Source organism: Spermophilus citellus, assembly GCF_964194105.1.
Source record: "Spermophilus citellus genome assembly, chromosome: 2".
NCBI lineage: Eukaryota > Metazoa > Chordata > Mammalia > Rodentia > Sciuridae > Spermophilus > Spermophilus citellus.
This window is the reverse complement of record NC_138183.1, coordinates 189,299,190-189,316,080: the sequence shown is the minus strand read 5'-3', so window position 1 is coordinate 189,316,080 and position 16,891 is coordinate 189,299,190. Positions and strand designations below refer to the sequence as shown.

General features: G+C 43.1%; 1 protein-coding gene across 1 annotated transcript in view; it reads right to left on the bottom strand.

The window, feature by feature from the left end:
• TENM4 (teneurin transmembrane protein 4) overlaps nt 1-16,891 on the bottom strand; it is a 710,670-nt gene that overhangs the window by 67,004 nt on the left and 626,775 nt on the right. Inside the window, exon 19 of the mRNA XM_081282209.1 lies at nt 1,520-1,639. Coding sequence (XP_081138335.1) covers nt 1,520-1,639 — 120 coding nt within the window. The remainder of the gene's footprint in view (nt 1-1,519; nt 1,640-16,891) is intronic.

The window sequence follows — 16,891 nt, the reverse complement described above, 5'->3', positions numbered from 1 at the left end:
CCATTTCCATAAAGCTGAGAGCCCCAAACCAGCAGGCAATGAAGGCAGAGCATAATGGAGACTCCTTTGCACTGTAGCGGGAGTCTGCACTGATGTGCTTCCTGGCTGGATTGTATGCAGGGCAGGGAGCTGTGGCCTGGCCTAGCCAGTTACCCCTGGGGGCTGGCCATGAACCTCTTCCAGCTGGGCCCCTTCCCATTTGCAGGGAGGTGGGGAGGCTCCCATGCCAAGCTTACCAGCCCCGTCTAAGAGGCACACATGTCTACAAACAGATGAGCCTCTACTTCATTAGCACCTCGGCCGGGACATGCTCACATCTGATATTGGATTAAAGAGGTGCTAAAATCAATCAGGCTGGAGCATAATTTCCAACACAGAGTGAAAATCAACCTTATGGGCCCACAGTTAGCCAGATGGAATGCCACCACCTGATTTTATTAAAAATAGAGGACTTGTCACCACTGACAGCCTAAATATTCCACTTTGCTCCTCCTTCCCTTTTCTCCAAAATATTCTCATTGCCTATCCTGTCACCATCTCCTCCTTATTATTCAATAATTTGTAATTTTAGTATCAGTTATATTTATTATAGACTTACTATGTGCCAGACCTTAAATATAGCAATTAATCTGAGTGGAGCAGGGAACTAAGATTTACTTATTTATTTTTATTTTTTGGTACTGGGGATTGAACCAGGGGCACTCAACCCTGAGCCACAGCCCCAGCCCTTTTTGCATTTTATTTACAGATAGTCTCACTGAGTTGCTTAGGACCTTGCTAAGTTGCTGGGTCTGGCTTTGAACTCATGATCCTATTGCCTTTGCCTCCTGAGCTGCCGGGATTATAGACTTGTGCCACCGCGCCCCGCCAGAACTAAGATTTATTAAAACCTATAATGTGCCAGATGTTTCCCCATCCATCATATCATCTAATCCCCACAACCAATTTGAGAGATGGATAACATTAGGACCATTCAACAGGTGGAGAAGTACAGGCTTAGAGAGGTAAGGAGATCTGTCCAAGAACACACATGTAATGGGGGAGAGCTAGGGTTGTTAAGGAAGATTTACTTAATTCTGCTGATAGTTCTTGGAGGAATTTAAGGTCAGAAGGTTATCACCTAAATGGCTTCCACAGACCTGAGCAGTTGTAGATGGAAACCACACAAGAGGAATAGCTAAGACTTCTGGAGCTGTGTAGTTTGTGGGAAGCAGTCCACATGATGAGAGTATTTCATACCATAATTCATGGAGCAGGATAATATGGATAAGGTACCCTATATTTAGTTTGAGGTTCACATGAGAAGAAATTGCTTATTTTATAGCCAAGGAGTCATAGGCTAGAGTCAGGCATAAGGTCATACACTTGCTATATGACCAGTATATTGCAGAGGCATTTGAATTCAGGCCTTTTGGATTCAAGTCCCATCCTCTTTCTATAACGTCAATCCAATGGCAGCTATGTGGAAAACCATGAGAATAAGGCCTTCACTCTTCCTGGCCCATAAAAGGTCTCCTACCTGCCATCTTGCCTGCTGATTGTATACCCAAAGAGCGGGTTATTGACGAAACTGATGTTCACACCAACAAGTGGGGTCCCATCTGATGTCATTACTTGACCACGGATGACACATGCATGCCTGTGGGAAAAGAAGAGAGAATAACTTGAGGTACCTTCCATGGTCAGAGTCCTGGCTGGCAGGGAACTTCCAGAGGTCAGAAGACAGAAGAATAATCACTCAGATGCATCTTATACCCAGGGGCTCATGGTATTCACTCCAGATAAATAATAACCTCTTAAAAATATCACCTCATGTTGGGAAAACTGGAAATCCATATGCAACAAAATGAAACTGAATCCCCTCCTCTCGCCATGCACAAAAGTCAACTCAAAGTGGATCAAGGAGCTAGATATCAAATCAGAGACTCTCCGTCTGATATAAGAAAAAGTTGGCTCCGATCTACAGATTGTGGGGACGGGCTCAAAATTCCTTAATAGGACACCCATAGCACAAGAGTTAATAACAAGAATCAACAAATGGGACTTTCTTAAACTGAAAAGTTTTTTCTCAGCAAGAGAAACAATAAGAGAGGTAAATAGGGAGCCTACATCCTGGGAACAAATTTTTACTCCTCACACTTCAGATAGAGCCCTAATATCCAGAGTATACAAAGAACTCAAAAAATTAGACAATAAGATAACAAATAACCCAATCAACAAATGGGCCAAGGACCTGAACAGACACTTCTCAGAGGAGGACATACAATCAATCAACAAGTACATGAAAAAATGCTCACCATCTCTAGCAGTCAGAGAAATGCAAATCAAAACCACCCTAAGATACCACCTCACCCCAGTAAGATTGGCAGCCATTATGAAGTCAAACAACAACAAGTGCTGGTGAGGATGTGGGGAAAAGGGTACTCTTGTACACTGCTGGTGGGACTGCAAACGGGTGCGGCCAATTTGGAAAGCAGTATGGAGATTCCTGGGAAAGCTGGGAATGGAACCACCATTTGACCCTGCTATTGCCCTTCTCGGACTATTTCCTGAAGACCTTAAAAGAGCACACTACAAGGATACTGCCACATCGATGTTCATAGCAGCACAATTCACAATTGCTAGACTGTGGAATCAACCAGATGCCCTTCAATAGATGAATGGATAAAAAAAATGTGGCATTTATACACCATGGAGTATTACGCAGCACTAAAAAATGACAAAATCACGGAATTTGCAGGGAAATGGATGGCACTAGAGCAGATTATGCTTAGTGAAGCTAGCCAATCCCTAAAAAACAAATACCAAATGTCTTCTTTGATATAATGAGAGCAACTAAGAACAGAACAGGGAGGAAGAGCAGGAAGAAAAGATTAACATTAAACAGAGACATGAGGTGGGAGGGAAAGGGAGAAAAAAATAAGGGAAATCACATGGAAATGGAGGGAGACCCTCATTGTTATACAAAATTACATATAAGAGGTTATGAGGGGAATGGGATAACAAACATGGAGGGAAATGAATTACAGTAGATGGGGTAGAGAGAGATGATGGGAGGGGAGGGGAGGGGGGATAGTAGAGGATAGGAAAGGTAGCAGAATACAACAGTCACTAATATGGCAGTATGTAAAAATGTGATGTGTAACCGATGTGATTCTGCAATCTGTATTTGGGGTAAAAATGGGAGTTCATAACCCACTTGATTCTAATGTATGAAATATGATTTGTCAAGAGCTTTGTAATGTTGTGAACAACCAATAAAAAAAATAAAAAAATATCACCTCAATTTAAGATATCAAAGTATCCTTGAGAGAACAACTCTTCAAATAAAACACTCAGAGATTTTTCCTAAGAATATCATATTACATTGTAAGTAGAGAAAGCTGATTCCAGGGGGAAATACAGTATAGTTATACATATGGATTTGGAGTGAGGGGTCCCAGGTTCAAATGCCAGCTCTGCTGCTTCCTAGCTTTCTGAATTGTGCAGGTATGTGACAATTCTTTGAGCCTGTTTTTCATCCTTGTAAGCTCCATAAGAGGCAATGGCTATTACTGTCATTAGCTGTCTCATTGGAACTGAATGTACGAGAAAGTGAACAGGATAGAGGGTACTTGCTTTCATCTGGCATTAGTGAGAGAAGGGTAGATGTAGCATTCCCATGGGATGGATTTTGGAACCTGTCATCTCTCCCAGCAATCCACCCTGCCCCATTCTTCCTCTGTATTCTAGTCAGCAAACCACATGCTTTAACTGAACATCATGCCAGGCAAATGTTGCTTTGTGCCCCTGTGTCACTATAATGCTCTTCTGCCTGCCTAAAATGTCATTTCTGTAGCCCCTTCCCGACATTCTCATTCCTAAAGACCCACTTCAAGTGATACTTCTTCCCTGAAAACTTTCTTGATGTCCCTAATCAGAACCAGACACTCTGACCCTCAAAACCTGATACAAACACCTTTAGACCATACACTTTTTTTTTTTTTGTCTCCAACAGAACCTGAGGTCTTTGAGGGCAGAGTCAAGTTCTCTTCCTTTCTTTCTCTCTACAGTGCCTGTACTATACCTAACAAGTACTAGGTCACAGTTGGAAAAAAAAAAAGTGTGGGGGGGGCATTGAGCAAATAAGTGGGAAATAGAACCTTTATACAGATGACTTTTATAAATATCCCAATGTGGAAAACAAAGGAAGAGACGATCTTCTCTACATGAAGCAGAGGCAAAGGCTTCTTCCTTTGGGTTGGTTCTGAAGATCACTTTGGGGAGTCTTAGTGTCTGGAGAAGGGAGCTAGAAAATCATGGGGCTAGTGGAACCTCTTACTTTATAGAAGAGGAAATGAAGAGGTTACCTTATTTGGTCAAAGCCATGTAGGAAGTGGTATCATAGCTTGGCATGACTTGGGGCCTTACAACTCTGGGTCCAGGGCTAGACCAGCCTGTTTACCATGGGCGATTGGTGGGAATGAATGTGCTGGTTGCTGTCAGCATCCTAAGGATCAGGACACTGGAGACCCAGCCCTCGATGACAAGACAAGTCTGAAGAAAAGATGCTTACATTACTGTGCTCAAAAAAAGAGAGAAGGCTTTTTTTTTTTTTTTTTCTGGCCAAGGGAAGAATCACTGATGAGGCCCACGGGCATTCATGAAGAAAGATCTCAAACTTTGTCCTTGCCTTATTAGGTACCCAGAGTGATAAACTTTTCTCTGATGAGAAAAGCAATTAACACTAGGCTTGTAAGCAGCTGGTCTCACTAGTGTCAGCTTGTCCTTTCTGAAGGCAAGAACCACTACCCACAATGCGCCAGGCACCCCACCCCCACCCTACCTCACTCCCCACAATCTGGTTAAAGCTAATTCAGTCAGTGGTTTCCTTCTGAGGCCCTTGGTCTAAATGCAATTACATGACAAACAAGTTAAGCAGGCGAAACTCAGCAAAGACTTTTAGTCCTGCTCTGAAGGTCTCCCAATATATTTATGTAAAATTATCTCTCTACTAATGGGAAAGATTTATTCCATCAATTGTATTCAGCTGGTACTGAGAGAGGCTTTCTTTAATGGAGGACAATTGAATTTCTTATTGCAGGAACTTTGTCCTTCCAGAGAATTACTAACAGATCTTATCCCCTGATGTTGGCTACTAGCCAGCCTTCTCCTGACATACATATCTTCAGATTCTGCCTAGACAATAATCAGCCCTCTGGGGATGGTTTCCTTTTGGGAGCTACCCTGGCTGCTGCCCCTTATGTACATGCAGGCCAGCATCTTCTGATTTATCTCTCTTTGGGGATTTTCCAATAATTGGAAATCATTAAATCAGCACCATTTTGCTATCATGTAGCCTCAAATTCTGCAAGCCAGAGTAGATGAAATTTTAGCTTAGGCTCCTGTGAATTGCTTTTGGATTCTGGAGAAAATTAAGTCAACTCTCTGTACCCCTGTAGACCACAGAGGCATTATGTCAAAACAGGCATTTGGCTCAGGAATCAAGTCCTAGAGAAAAACACTTCCATCCCCCTCTATTTGACCATGATTTTCAGTTGTCAAGAAACCCAAGTTTAACAGAAAGCCTTTCCTGGGACAAAGAAGCTGGAGGTGGGGAAGGTAGTTCTGTAGAGGCCTCTGCAATGTGTCTTGTGCCATCTGCTTTTGTCTAGGGAGGTTTGAAGAGATGTAGAGTTTTCCTAATGCTTTATGCATTTATTCAGTTGATGCTACCAGTGGTATACTGGTAAGTCTGTTTAACAGTAGACTTAGGAGGAAAAAAAAGGAAGGAAGGAAGGAAGGAAGGAAGGAAGGAAGGAAGAAAGGAATACAGAAAGGAAGAAGTAAAAACAGTGTGACTTGTAGCATTTGCCCATTGCTGTGGTGTAAATACTCCCATCATGGCTGATTTCAGGCCACCAACAGATGCCACTGAATACAGAGTTGGGGGGAGATGCACAGAAGGCCACTATGTAGTATTCCCACCATAGAGATACAAATAAATAGTCCCAAATAACCTCAAAAGCAAAGATAATTATAAAAAACACTGAAATATTTAGGAAGTGGTAAATTCGGAGTATTTATAAGCTTTTAGTGTAATTTAATTTTATATGACTTAATTTTTAATAGTGACTGGTATAGCTGCCAGTCTAAAGAATTCCTAAGCACTTACTAATCAGTTCTTGTGAGCTGGTAAGAGCTGGCACACTACTAGAGCATTGACCCCACACTTGGGATTAGGTATTTGCTTAGTGTTGAGGATGTGGCTAAGATATAGCTGCTGTTTTATATGTGAATGTCCATAATGGAAGACCACCTTGTTGAGAAACCACTGAGGCAAGGAGCTAACTGATATCTCTAAGTCACCTTCCCAGATAGCTCACATGATTCTCTTGCTACTAGTCCTACATTTGACCTGTTTTGGTTACTGTCTTAGCATAACAGTTTGGGGTGCTATTTTCTACTCACCCTCAGAGTCTCTTCTATACTGTTATTACCTCAGTAGGTTGTTATCAAATCTTCCTGGCATAACTAATTACCCTCTCTTCTGGACTTCTCTATACTTATTAAGTATTTCTCCATTCTGTGAGCATCTAGGATTATATCGTTCACCTTCACAAAGTTGTCTCATGTGCTTACATGTGAAGTAGATGAGGACTGGGACCTCATCTCCAGTGCCTAGGGTAAGCATGGGATATTGTTCCCTTTTCACTGAAAATGATCAAGAAACTGAAACTCAGAAATCTTGCTCGAGGTCACCCAGAGAGAAACTCAATTGTCTGAGCTGCCACTCAAAACTTGGACTTCTTACATCCAAGTCCTTACTGTTAGTACTGTGTCTAGATCTGCAGTTGCTAAAATTCACTTAAAAAACAAAAAACAAAATAAAAAAAGCAGGCACCTACCATGAGATGAGTCAGGTGCCATGTTAGGTGCTAGAGTTATAGAAGTGCATGAATCACAGTCCCCAGTTACTGGTAAAAAGCTCACAAAAGCTTATTTGAAATGCCCTAGTGTAGTTGTCTCCAGCGTCAGGGAGTCAACACATGGGTTTGGCATATGTCAGGCAGCTGGGATACAAAACAAGCAATTAGGCTAGGTGAACTCTGCCAGGAGGGAGTGTTCATGCCAGGCCAGGGGGGTGTCAAACAACCTGGCATTAGTCCAGCTATGCTCAGAGCCTGAGTGAGGTACCCTTGCTGATGGCAATGAGGGAGAAGATACGCTTGACTGCTTCCTGAGGACAGTAGCCAGGTTTTGTTGGAGATAAGGCCATCACAAAATGGAATCAAGCAAATAAAAAGCCAACCGCCACTGTCACTCAGGAAGAAGACACAGAAGAACACTTCCAAGTTCTGGCCCTGGTATGACCTTGGAGAGTCATCAGAACTCTCTGAATGCCCATTCTCTCATCTGTCAAGAGCACTGAAGTTTTCCCCAACCTGGTATAAAACAAAATCCAATGCCTTCTGGGCTTGGATTTAGAATTAAGAATTCATGATCATTTTAATCTGGTACAACCTGATCCAGCTCAAGTAGCTCTACTACAAGCAGCTTCAGAATTTTGGTAGAGTTCAATACAATGCTTATATCTCTTTCTGAATTGTTCTCTTTATCTGGATCTTTCTACTTGTTCACTTGAAGACTGCCTGCCCAGCCCTCAGGACCCAGCTGGAGCATTCGTTAAATAGCACACACTTCTGCCCCTTTCTAGGCTACTTTTGCACAAACTGAGTGTTATCATATAATCAGGACAATCTTTTCTCACCAAAAGACCCTTGAAGATGGGACCAACCACATCTCCCTCACTGTGCTATTCCTGGCATTGGGTATGATGCTCATTTCTTAGTGGGCAAAGGAAAACCTCTAAATCAGGTGTTAGCCTTAGAGTTTAAATGTGGGATATAGTGTAAGCTCTTAATAGATTATTTACTGAATAAAGAAAGATGTGATGTGTTTCTGTTACTTAAGGTGAGGGTGATGTCAGAGGACTTTGAGCTACTTGACCTTGTCAGGGATATGGTTAAGGGTATAAGGGCTGGGTCTTTCTGTGTGGCCAGCCCAAACTGCCTCCCAGGGCTAGGAACCCCACCCGGAAGGCTCACTTGGCTTCAGCTAGCATGTTTTATATGACAAACTTTAAAAAAAAGGTCAGAAGTTAAATTCATGATTCAAGGGACTGGGGATGTGGCTCAAGCGGTAGCGCGCTCGCCTGGCATGCGTGCGGCCCGGGTTCGATCCTCAGCACCACATACCAACAAAGATGTTGTGTCCGCCGAGAACTAAAAAATAAATATTAAAAATTCTCTCTCTCTCTCTCTCTCTCTCTCTCTCTCTCTCACTCTCTCTCCTCTCTCACTCTCTCTTTAAAAAAAATAAATTCATGATTCAAGGTATATATTGAATTCTTGCATATATTGTACAATAAGATAAAGAAGAGTGAGAGGAGAAAAACTGCAGATTTCATTTTTTGTTGTCGTCATTAAATGAAGGCAGCTAAGTCTCATTATCCCCAATGTGGGGCACCTACAGAAAATTAAATTGAGCAGTGAATATATCATTTACGGTAACTTTTGAAATAAATTTTGTTTTTAGAGCTCTATTCTTTTGATAAAAGTAACAGGTGAAGGACATATAAATTCTAGATTCCCAACCTATTTTTTTTGGGGGGGGGTGTACCAGGGATTGAATTCAGGAGCACTCGACCACTGAGCCACATTTTGTATTTTTTTTTTAGAAACAGGGTCTTACTGAGTTGCTTAGTGCCTCGCCAATGCTGAGGCTGGCTTTGAACTTGTGATCCTCCTGTCTCAGCCTCCCTAGCAGCTGGGATTACAGGTCTGCATCACCATGTCAGGCCCCAACCTATTTTTTAAAAATTTATTTTATTTTATTTTTTAAATAAACGACGGCAGAATGCATTACAATTCTTATTACACATATAGAGCACAATTTTTCATATCTTTGTATATAAAGTATGTTCACGCCAATTCATGTCTTTATACATGCACTTTTTTTTTGCATTTAATGCTCCTATCTCATTGAAATATATGTAGAATTAAAAACTTGGAACTTAATGAGTTAAGCTGGTATTCAGGAGACTAGAAAAATTACTTGAAATTGAGGTGGCAAATAATAATGGTGATCTTCCTCTGCTTGAAAACATTTGCTACTCCATGCTGTTATTGGTTATGTAAATCACTCCTTTGCATGATATACTTTAAATGGATTTATATGCCTGACTTGTACAAACCCTTAAAATGTTTTCTGTAAACTCCTGCTGATTAAATGGGATTCTTCAAGCCTCCACCACAATTTATCCAAAGTCTTGTAGAATGTTACCTTAGTCCAGATGGGAAGTCCCTCTTGACAGCCTGTCAAATTACCAACACTGGGGTGGGGTGACTCCATTCTCCACTCTGCAGCTTCTAAGAGATCTTCTGCCTGGCCTCACAGTTTTCCATGTAATGCTCCAACTCAGTTTCCTGTCCAACAGCACCTATTTCTGTTTTGTTTTCACTGTATTCTTAGCAGAGGATCCATAAATATTTGTTAAATAACTAACAAAAAAAATTAAATCCAGTTCCTAGCTTCGAAAAACTCAATATCCTAGAATATACTTTTTTTATTGGTTGTTTAAAACACTACAAAGCTCATGATATATCATCTTTCATACATTTGATTCAATTGGGTTATGAAGTCCCATTTTTACGCCAAATACGAATTGCAGTATCACATCGGTTACACACTCACGTTTTTACATAATGGCATATTAGTGACTATTGTATTCTGCTACCTTTCCTATCCCCTACTATCCCCCCTCCCCTCCCCTCCCATCTTCCCTCTCTACCTCATCTACTGTTGTTCAATTCTCTCCCTTGTTTCCCCCCCTTTCCCCTCACAACCTCTTATATGTAATTTTGTGTAACATTGAGGGTCTTCTACCATTTCCATATGCTTTCCCTTCTCTCTCCCTTTCTCTCCCCCAACTTGTCTCTGTTTAGTGGTAATCTTTTCCTCATGCTCTTCCTCCCTGTTCTGTTCTTAGTTGCTCTCTTTATATCAAAGAAGACATTTGGCATTTGTTTTTTAAGGATTGGCTAGCTTCGCTTAGCATAATCTGTTCTAATGCCATTCATTTCCCTGCAAATTCTACGATTTTGTCATTTTTTAGTGCTGCGTAATACTCCATTGTGTATAGATGCCACATTTTTTTTTATCCATTCATCTATTGAAGGGCATCTAGGTTGGTTCCACAGTCTAGCTATTGTGAATTGTGCCGCTATGATCATTGATGTGGCAGTATCCCTATAGTACGCTCTTTTAAGATCCTCAGGGAATAGTCCGAGAAGGGCGATAGCTGGGTCAAATGGTGGATCCATTCCCAGCTTTCCCAGGAATCTCCATACTGCTTTCCAAATTGGCCGCACCAATTTGCAGTCCCACCAGCAATGTACAAGTGTACCCTTTTCTCCACATCCTCGCCAGCACATGTTGTTGTTTGACTTCATAGTGGCTGCCAATCTTACTGGAGTGAGATGGTATCTTAGGGTGGTTTTGATTTGCATTTCTCTGATTGCTAGTGATGGTAAGAATCCTAGAATATACTTTGATTGCCAAGAAATCCTTTCATGCTGAACCTGAAGCTAGTAAGAATAAAAATGGTGCTAACAAGTCCTTCCAATATGATGGTAACCAAGACACCCCACAGTTAGGACAGGGGATCAGACTCTGCCCACATGCCAAACTCTTGGTTTTCGACTGGAATTGGCTCAGTTTAGACTCCACCAGAAGTTTCCAGGTGACTTGTTGGATACATGGAATACACATTAGAGGGACGCTTACAAAAAAGCTTAGCCCCTCAGACCATTGTGTGTATGTTTCAGAAGAGGAAAGAGGAAATCCACAGATTCCTTCAGATTGGTAGGAGGAGTATAACTTTTAAGCAGAGCGGTCTTCAGTGTGACTGAGTCCAGACTACTCATTTACAACCGTGGAAGTGATCTCTGATCTCTGCGGGGGGTGGGGGGGTCGGGGGGGGGGTCAGTACTTCTTTTCATCACCTGTTGAAGCTGGAGCACCCCCAACTCTGCCTTGGGACCCTGACACCACCTAGGGTCACACGATGACAAGATAGCCTAGCAACTTCTAGTGTGCTTAGGGACCATAGGCTATGCCTCCTGGAGAGCCCAGAAGCCATTGCTCTGTGGCCTCCTAGCTTAATGTGGCTACTGAGATCCTGCAGGCACTGAGGGAATGTGAGCTTCCAGGCTGCAGCTTCAGCCACCCAAGCCTAGGGACAACAAGGTGCTGACTGCTGATGCTTTGAGTCTTTTCCCACAGAAAATCTTTAGGAATAATTTCTTTTGGGGGGCAAAGGTGTATATAAGAATTGAGTCCTTAGCTGTTCACAGCACATGTTCCAATGTTTCCAGAGAAGTGAGCCCCTGGTTGTGGCAAGCCTGCAGAGTTAGACCACAGGGTGCACTCACATGGCCCCAACATGGTGGGAGGAAGAGGCCGAGGGCAGGGGAGGCAAGCAGGGTGGAATCTCTGGCTTCTGCCACAATGCTACACAGAGGTCATCTCTCTCCATGTCACAGAACCCCACTATGGGACTCACTCAGCCCACTCTTGATGCCTCTGGGAGGCCAGGTAGGCAGGGGAGTTGTAGGCCCTGACCCTACATCTTCCACTGAGGACATTATTAATGTGAAGCATAGCTCTCCAAATATTTTAACTTATTACTTAAAGTTCATCAGTGTCTGATGGAAATACACTGACTTACAAACACCAGAACTACAGTTTGAGAAATAAAAACTCTTATTTAGGACTCCAGGGTCTTCAGGACTCAGACTAGTTACTAACTTGCTGGGCCAAGGCTCTCTCTAGCCTTCACCTTTCTCTAGACTTTCTTCCATGCAGGACTGATGATCTCCAGGGCCCATTCCCATGGGGCTAGGACATTTGTGTCAGTTACCTAACTATGCTTATGCTGCCACTGAAGATTCCCACTTCCTCTCAGTTCTCCTGGTGCCACTAAAACCTACATAAATATGAATGCTGTTGCTGATGCTAATACAAACACTATTGCTATTAGTAATAATGGCCGCTGAGACTTACTGTAAACTTACTGCCCTGATACCTAAATGTTCTTTATATCTCATTTAATCTTTACAACATCTCCTTGATGAATGGATTAGGATCCTCATATGATAAAGGAGAAGATCAAGATACAGAGAGATTAAAAGATGTGTTCAAGGCCACACAGCTAGCAAATAGTGAGGCTGGGCTTGAAGCTTAGACTATTGACTCTGAGCTAATTCTCCTCAGCCTGAAGCCTGACTGCATATTATGTTGTACAGTTAGGGCCACCTGGGAATGTAGGGTGCAGTAGAACCACACTGTGTAGATTGTGGAATGAGGATACTGAGCTGGGAGCATGCAGATGCAACAGAGAACAGACACTCAGCATGCAGGCTCTAGTGTCAGTGGAGCAAGGCTTCTCATGCTAGCTCTGCCACTTGCCAGCCATTCTGACTTTGGCCAGGTGATTGAACTTCTCTGTGCCTCAGTATTTATTGCTCTAAAACAAGGGTGAAAAATACCATCCCAGTGTCCAATGGCCTGGGGAAGACTTAAGACATATCACTACTTACGAAACTTACAAAGCATTTCAAAAATGCCAGACACGTAGCACATCCATGGTCAATGTCAGGTATTATTACTGAGTGGATGCTATGTACCAGCCATTGTATATTTCTGGATACTGTATTTTATTTAATCTTCAGAACAACTTGGTAGGGTGGAAATTAGTCACTCCACATTATAGAGGAAGAAACTGAGCCTCCCTTGCCCATGGACTTGATCCGGGTCCTCTCTCTCTAAACCCCAGGTTGTTTCTGTCCTGTGATGGACAAGGGGAAATGCCTAAGTTACAAAACAAACAGGGATTATAATTCGTTTTTGAAATCAATAAAGCTCTGATCAAGTGACAGAGGAGTTGCGAGCTGCTCATCAGGATGATGTGGCAAGTCACTGCCTGAATCCTCAACTGAGTTCATCTGGCTGCTTTATCATCATGGACATTCATTTCAATGTGGGGAGGGATTTTTAAAAAACCAACATGAATAATATATAACAGCTGACATTTTGGAGGAAGCAGGATCTCTACCTCCTTCCATCTTCCATCAGGTGATTTATCATTGCCTTTCTTTTCTCTTCTTCTTCTTTTTTTTTTTTTAACACTGATGGGGCAGCCTGTCAGCTCAGCTTGTTCTGAAAATGTAGGAGTGTAATTCAATAATAAACTCACCTAGAGGCCAGCTGTCAGGAAGTTGGTGTTTATTTGAAGTCCATTAGATGATCTCTACTGCTTGGTCTCTCCCAGAGCTCTCAGAAGGCTAAGGCCTGGGGCAGGGGGGATGGGGGTTTGGGATGGGGAAGCAAACGCCCTTTGTAGCTGCTGTGCCACCGGCACTGGTGTATGGGTTACCTCTGCAGTGGGCCAGTAAAAAATGAGATCATAGATGTGATTATTTCTTCCTCCTTTTCATGTTTTTTTTTTCCCTTGCAAACTCTTGCTTTCAAAGTTCCCAGGAACTTTGTGCCTTTAAAAAGGCCATGAAAGAAGTTCTGAAGGCTTCCATGGCATCAAGGTTATTTAACTTCTGTTTAGAGTTGATTTCGAATCCTAAGATGAAATGCTAGCCCTGTTTGTGGACAGGTGAGAAGGATCAGATCTTTCTGAGTTCCTGCCTCTAAATGACCCAAGCCTTCTATTCCCATATGTTCCTCTTTCTCCCATATGTTTCCTTTGCTTACAATGACCATAAGCCCCCAAACCCCTAAGCCTGTCTTGATCTCAAATGTTAGAACATATCTCCTGACTTTTGTTTTATAAAATAATATCACCACAATTATCCACCTGTTCCATTAAAATTCTCTCATTCTCTGATTATCCTGGAAAGTCATGTTGTTGCTCATGCTGGTTCCTTAATTTGTAATGAAATTGTAAATCCTTGTGTGGCTAAAATCCAGTAAGCAATGCAGTTTATCCCATAACACACACACACACACACACACACACACACACACCCCACCACCACCACCACCACCACCTCCACCAAAATATTCGATGAAATATATATTTTTACAGAATTGCTGATATTTTCCATTCGTTCTACCCCATTCCATTTAAACTTACTTAAAAAAAAAAGTGGTTTCAACCCACTAAGTTGAATTCATGATGCACTAATGGGTTGTTGTGACCTGTATTTTAATAAATAATGTTTTAATGGCCAACCTTCTCACTGAAATCTTTGTCTCAGGTCCAAGCCATAGGCTGCCTGAAATCTTCATTCCTTCATTAATTTTCAACAACCAACATCTGCTATTGTCTGCCCTGGGCTGCCCTGTATTGTGTGCTGAGAAACAAAACCACATTGGAGGCAGCATCCATGTGTGGGCTCAAGGAGAGGCATTTGCAGTTGGAGACATGTCTCCACTTTTGACCTCTGAGCACTTTGTCCCTCCTTCTCTTCAGGCCCCCAGCAGAGTCTGACTGGCTCCTTGATCCACTCTATCATTCCTTGCGGCTCACTCTGCACCAACCCCTCCATTGGCACTGAGCATCCAGTGACAAAAGAGGAACAGACCCACGAAGGGCCCCCAAAGAAGTGGGGTGGGACGCATGTCTTATTCCTCCATTCCTGGGGCAAAGTTTTGGTGGTTCTGTCCCTCTGCAAGCCTACCTAGTCTCTCCTCATAGGATCTGATCCCCTCTACAGGACACCACCTCTTCCTTCTTCCTTTCTCTGATGTTCCCTTCAGGGGCCCCTCCCCTTAGTCTTTTTTTCCCCCCTTCGTTTATTTAGTTTTTTTTTAATGTGGTGCTGGGGATCAAACCCAGTGCCTCACACATGCTAGGCTAGCGCTCTACCACTGAGCCACCATCTACCATCCTCTCTTCTTAGTGTTAATGGTAGGCACCTTTCATTGCATTCTGCCCATGACTGCAGGGGAGACAGGTGTTTCACCCGGCAAATGCCCAGGCGCCCAGGCACCCAGGCCAGGAGAGAAAAATAGTATTCAAGCTACTTCATCTGATGACAGTGATACCCATGCCTAATATGTCCCTTGGATCAGCTGAGGTCATTGCACCTCTGCCACTTTATATGGCAACAAGGAACGGCAGGGTCAGAATGTCAGAGCTGTTGTATTCATGAGACCTGTCCTGAGAGTGTGCTCTGAGACAGGCCTCATGCTGGGCTCTAGGGACACAGATGCACTAGAATGGGTCTCTGATGGAGGCTTTCCTCACTGAAAGTCTACCTGGCAGTACTTCTGCTTTGTTCTGAGTCAGCCTCTGGTCTCCTCCATGGATGCCAGCTGGATCAGAGCACACTGTGCTGACTGGGGCCCTCACATCCCAAGAGATGCTACCCATCCCTCCTTGAGACTGTTCCTGTTCCCTCACCTCTGGCACCAGTGGAGGTACTGAACAGAAGCATGGGACTCCTGCCACCTCATGTAATTCCTGGTATCATGTGTCTCTTTGGAGAACCTCCTGCCCAGCCTCTGAGGACATCCTGGACTCTGAGAGCTGGCCCTCTGGCATCTACCACTGAAGGGTGGTCCAGCCAGTTCTAAGGCCTGGGCTTGAATTCCTTACCCTAGAGACTCCCTGGACCTGACTCATGGCTGGGAATCTACAGAGTGAAGGACTACACCTCTGAGGCTCACCTTTCCTGACAGTCTCAGGAGTGCTGTTGGGTTTCTGGGTATCAGCCTGCATCTTGGAGCCCGTTAAATGGAATCCCAGACATTATTGCACAGCATATGGGGTGTAGGAGGATATAGGGTTTTGTCCCTCAGATACAGGCCTTGTTATTGTCACACACAGGCACTGAGTCAGGTCTGCCTGTCCATCAGAAATTCCACTCTCAGGAGAAGTGCCTCCGGATTCCTCTCTAACAAGGACCCTGCTGACAGCTGACTGGGAAGAATGTGGCCTTTTTTTCTTCCTCAAATAATGATTCAATAGTCTAAACCTGACTCTTCTCTGGATGACTGTTGGACTCTCCTGAAGGGCAGGTTAGTATCAAGTCTTTCTTCCAATTAAGAAAATGGAATTGGAAACTCATTTTAATATCACCATCATCAGTAGCAGCAGCAGTACCACCACCATCATCTTGTAATTAGCAAATAATTCTGTATAGCAGGTACTAGGTTGAGCCTTTATGTAATTTTCTCTCATATAATCCTTATGGCAACACTGTGATATAGATTTTATCACTCCAATCTTACAGTTGAAGAGACCAGAGCTCTGAGAGGTTAAGGAATTTTCCCAAAGTCACACAGTCTGAACCAGGTTTGTCTGATTCCAAGGCTTGTGCTATACTCACTGTGACATGCTGCCACTATTAAAACCACCATTTATTGATCACCTGCGAAATACTCAGTCCTGGTTTAGGTGCTTTATTTTAGTTAATAAAGATGCACTAGAATGGGTCTCTGATGTAACTTTTATGTAAGTAGTTACTATTATTGCAACTCATAGCTAGAGGCCACTGTACAAAAGTTATATCATTTCCTCAAGGTCACACAGCTAGGGGAGGTAAATCCAGGGCTGAAATGCTGGACTGTTCCTGTTAGACCCCACTCCCCTACCTCAGAGGAAAGACACCAATGACTTGAACTTGCTAACTGACTTGACTTTACCCCAACTGTGCTCTGGCACGGATCAAGGACACCAAATAGATGGCCTAACAAGAAGGGCATCTGGTGCCTCATGTTTCTAGGTTATTAGTTACCTCGGCTGGTTTTACATAGAGTCTGTTTGAGGATCCTTAGTGACAGACAGCTGTCTCTTCTGAATCTACATCCTCTGGTGAGGAGCAGAGACATA